Source organism: Tupaia chinensis, unplaced genomic scaffold (assembly GCF_000334495.1).
Source record: "Tupaia chinensis unplaced genomic scaffold, TupChi_1.0 Scaffold143970_1, whole genome shotgun sequence".
In the NCBI taxonomy this organism is placed as follows: Eukaryota; Metazoa; Chordata; class Mammalia; order Scandentia; family Tupaiidae; genus Tupaia; species Tupaia belangeri.
The window spans coordinates 343461-347575 of NW_006203821.1; the positions used below are offsets into that span (position 1 = coordinate 343461).

The window sequence follows — 4115 nt, forward strand, 5'->3', positions numbered from 1 at the left end:
ATGCGGCCCGCCTTGGCAGCTGCCCCCAAGGCAACCTGCTTTAAGGACCCTACTCAGGGCCAGAAGAGGCCCAGTAGGTGAGAGAGGCAGGGAAGAGGTGAGGTGGCCGGGATTCCAGGAATGAAGACAGGAAAGGGATTCACTCACTGGAACCAGAGGCTGGCCTGCCCAAAGAGAGTGAAGGAGACTGATTGGGCATGGGAATGGGGTGAAGGGTTCTTCTGGGAGGCCAGAGGCAAAGGAAGAGGTGACCAACAATGCTCCTTAGGGTCCTCCAGTTGTATCCTGCCTCCAATTCCACCACAGCCCCCCAAACACAAACTCTTTGGTCACTTTCTCCCAACCCCCAACTTCTCTTAGAGGGCCCTGAGGCTAAAGAGGTTAACTCAGCTGCCAAGAGACCCAGGCAAGATAAGTATAGGGTGTGAGTGGATGGTAATTACATAGTGAGCTCCCCTCTGGGAGCCAGGAGCTGTAGGGTTTGCGGGAGGAGGCCTGGGAGGGGTCCCCTCCACCAGCATCCCACCGCCAGCCCAGAATAGCCTCCTCTTGCACACCCAGAGGCACGCTTGGGCAGGCCAAGGGAGGAAGCCCCTCTCCCTTCTGCTACATCTCAGGGTCAGTCCCTCCTCCTTACAAGCCCTGAGTACTAGGAAGTGAGCCCGTGGCCCCACCAGTGAAAAGGGAGGAGGCAAACCAGGGAAGCCTCCCTGGGGAGGAAAGAAAGGGGCCGCTTCCCGCCCAGCCCGGATGGATGGGCAGTGGGTGTGAGGGGCGGCCTGCCTGCCAGGTGCAGCGCAGCTGGAGTCCGGGTCTGACAGCAGCACCTCTGACATTGGCACTGGCTGGCAGGGCTGCTGCTCCCCTCCGAGCACCTACCTCTCCCTCTCCCCAGGTCCTGCACCTCATGCCCCCTCCCTCTCTCCTGGCTCCCACCCTCAAACCTAAAAACCTGTAGGCGCCTACCCACGTTTGCTTTACACCAGTCAGGGTGTAAAAGGAGGCGGATCTCAAGGTTGCCTGGGAAACGCCACCAGAGGGGCACCCCTGGCAGGAAGAAAGTTGCCAGGGTGACCAGGACAGTGGGTGGGGCCCCAACCCTGGACGGCGAGCACCGGGATGAGGAAAGGTCTAAATATCCAGACCTCTACCAGCTTCTTTTCCGTAAATCCGCCGAGGCCCCTCAGGGACTGGGTCTGGGGCAGCTGGAGTTCTGAAGTTCCTAAAAAAAAACCTCCTAGGGGTTAATTCCTGCAATTTAGGGAACCCAACAGGACCAAGCCTGAGGAAACTCAAGGAAAGAGACAAGACAGAGGAAGAATTGGAGGAAGGACAGGCTTAATGCATTATGCTGTAGAACTTCTCAGGCTAGAAATCTAAAATGAAAATATGTAAGTATGGGAAAACAAAACCACTCAACACTAAAACGCGCTCACACACACACAGACCTTGGTGTCAGTTCTGCCTCAAAAAAGAGCTGATATTCTACATTCTACCACCAGATGGCAGCCTTGTCCACATATTGGATTATGGGCAGCCCTGGAAATTCGGGAGAAGTCAGGAAGTAGAAATCCTTTCTGTCATACAAATTGTTCTTGACTCTTAACACCCTGGTATTTGGTAGACAGCCATACGTCTTACTGACACAAACACTCAGCTGTCTTCCCCCCACCCAGCTCTGACTAGGTCTACTTAGCAAGGTTCATCTATCCTTTATTCAAAGCAGCCCAGGAATACTTTGGTGGAAAGTTCCTGCTCTCTTGGGTCTCATAGCTGGAAGGTTATAAGCAAGTTGGAGTAAAAGTAATTCTGACCAATGCATTTAGAATGGTGTATGGTGTATGAGACATTTAATCCTCATAACTTTATGAAATAGATACAGTACTGTTACCCCATCTTAAAGATGGGGAATCTGGGGGCCAGCAGGTGGTGTGGAGGTTAAGAGCTCTGGACTCCCACATGGCCCACTGCGGTCCAAGTCCTGGACCTGGCAGCTTGCTTTCTCACTTTTTCCCCCCACCCCACTCTGTCCCTCTCTGGTCAAATTCAAATAAGTAAATAAAATTAAATAAAGATGGGGAATCTGAGGGGCTAGCTGGTGGTGTGGTGGTTAAGGGCACTGTACTACCACTCGGACCTGGCAGCTAGCTTTCTCATTTTCCCTCTCTCTCACTCTGTTCCTCTCTGGTCAAATTAAAATAAATAAAGAAAGTTAAATAAAATAATTTTTAAAAAATAAATAACCAATCTAAGAATTATTACAAGGAGAAAAAAAGATGAGGCATAAGAACTTGTCGTCAAGTCAGTTTGATCCCACATAGCCAACCCCGCATAGTCAATCCTACATGGTTCAAGTTGTACATACAGAGGCTTGAGAATGGACCAGTCACTTGTGTGTGCATGTGCAAAATCCTGAGAGGAGAATGGAGGAGAAGGGATTGAGCATGACCATCCCCTCTGGGGGGTGGGGGAGTGGGATGCTTTTTCACCTTTCCTTCGTCTCTTCTCTCTCTCTCTCTTTCTGGTGAGCACATATACCCTATAGTAATTTTTTTAAAAAGAAGAGGAGGGGGTGGAGGAGGTGGAGGAGAAGGAGGAGAAGGAGAACTTATTCAAGTTCCCACAATCAGAAAAAGGGAGAGTCAGGGCTTGAACTCAGGCAGCCTAGTTCTAGTATACAAACTACGTGATTAACCTCCATACCTTCCAGAATGGTGCATATGTATCTTGGAATCTAGGACAAACATCTACTTTAGACGTGGAAGTCAAGAAAGGACACCTGGGGACCAGCAGGTGATGTGGCAGTTAAGGCACTGGGTCCTGTATGACCAACGCTGCAGTTCGAGTCCCAGACCCAGCGGCTTGAAAATCAAGCTGGTTGCGTGTGCATACATGCTCAAAACCCCAAGAGGAGAGTGAAAGAGAAGGGATTGCGACGTTGGTCATCCCCCCTGGGGGGTAACTTCTCACTTTCCCTCTCTGGCAAGCACGCATATGCCCTATAGGAAAAAAATAAAGTACTCCTAGATGCCATATCTATAATCTCATCTATCCTAGGAGCTGACAAAAGAAATCTGAGGCCAGCCCTGTAGCACAGCAGTGAAGGAAGTCAAATCCCACATGGTCCATCACAGTTTGAATCCCAACCCTGGTGACAAAAACCACACCAGGTATGTGTGTGGTGTGGTGAGGCATGATGCATGCATGCCCGAATCCTGAAAGGATGGGGAAATGGAGGAAAAGGATTGTGGCATGACCACACACCATGGGGAATACTCCCTCGGGCAAGTGCACGCACCTCTGACAGGAAGTGGAGAATAAAGAGCCAGTATGGCGCCAGCAGGTGCATAGTGGTTAAGACGCTGGACTCCCACATGGCCGAACACGGGTAGACCAAGAGCTTGCTTCCTCACTCTCTCTCTCTCTCTTTCTGTCTCTCCCTGGTGAGCACACGTGCCCTGTAGCGAATTTAAAAACTAAGAGTCAGCAGATGGCGTAGCAGTTACATCTCTGCCTATTTTTTTTTTTTTTTTTTGAGGAGTTTCTGTTATAGGGCACGTGCACTTGCCAGAAAGACAGAGAGATGGAAAGCGAGGGATCACACCCCCAGGGAGGATGGCCATACCACAACCCCTTCTCCATTTTCCTCTCAGGATCTTGGGCACGCACACACGCGCACTGGAATGAGTTTAAGCCACCAAGTCCAGGACTTGAACCATAGTCAACTACATGGGAGTCCAGCAACATAGTCATTATGCCAACTGCTGGTCTAGCAGTTACATCTCTGGACTCTCACATGGCTGACTGTGGTAGGAGTCCCAGACCTGCTGGCTTAAAATCACATAAGGCACATTTGCATCTGTCCCCAAGATCTTGAGAGGAGAATAGAGAAGGGATTGTGGCATAGCCATCCCTCTGGGGGAAGGGGGTGTAATTTCTCACTTTCCCTCTCACTGTCTCTGACTCTCTCTCTCTGGTGAGTGCACACAACCTAAATCAAAAACCTCTTCTAAAAAATAAAAACTTGCTTTTTCACTTTCATTTTCTGTCTCTCTGGTCAAATTAAAATAAATGAATTAATAAATAAAATTAAATAAATCATTCTTTTTTTTTTT

General features: G+C 49.6%; 1 protein-coding gene across 1 annotated transcript in view; it reads left to right on the top strand.

Annotated features, from left to right (window-relative positions):
• The window catches only part of GDF11 (growth differentiation factor 11), a 27013-nt gene continuing 22898 nt past the window's right edge, over positions 1–4115 (top strand). Inside the window, exon 1 of the mRNA XM_006165639.2 lies at positions 1–77. Coding sequence (XP_006165701.1) covers positions 1–77 — 77 coding nt within the window. The remainder of the gene's footprint in view (positions 78–4115) is intronic.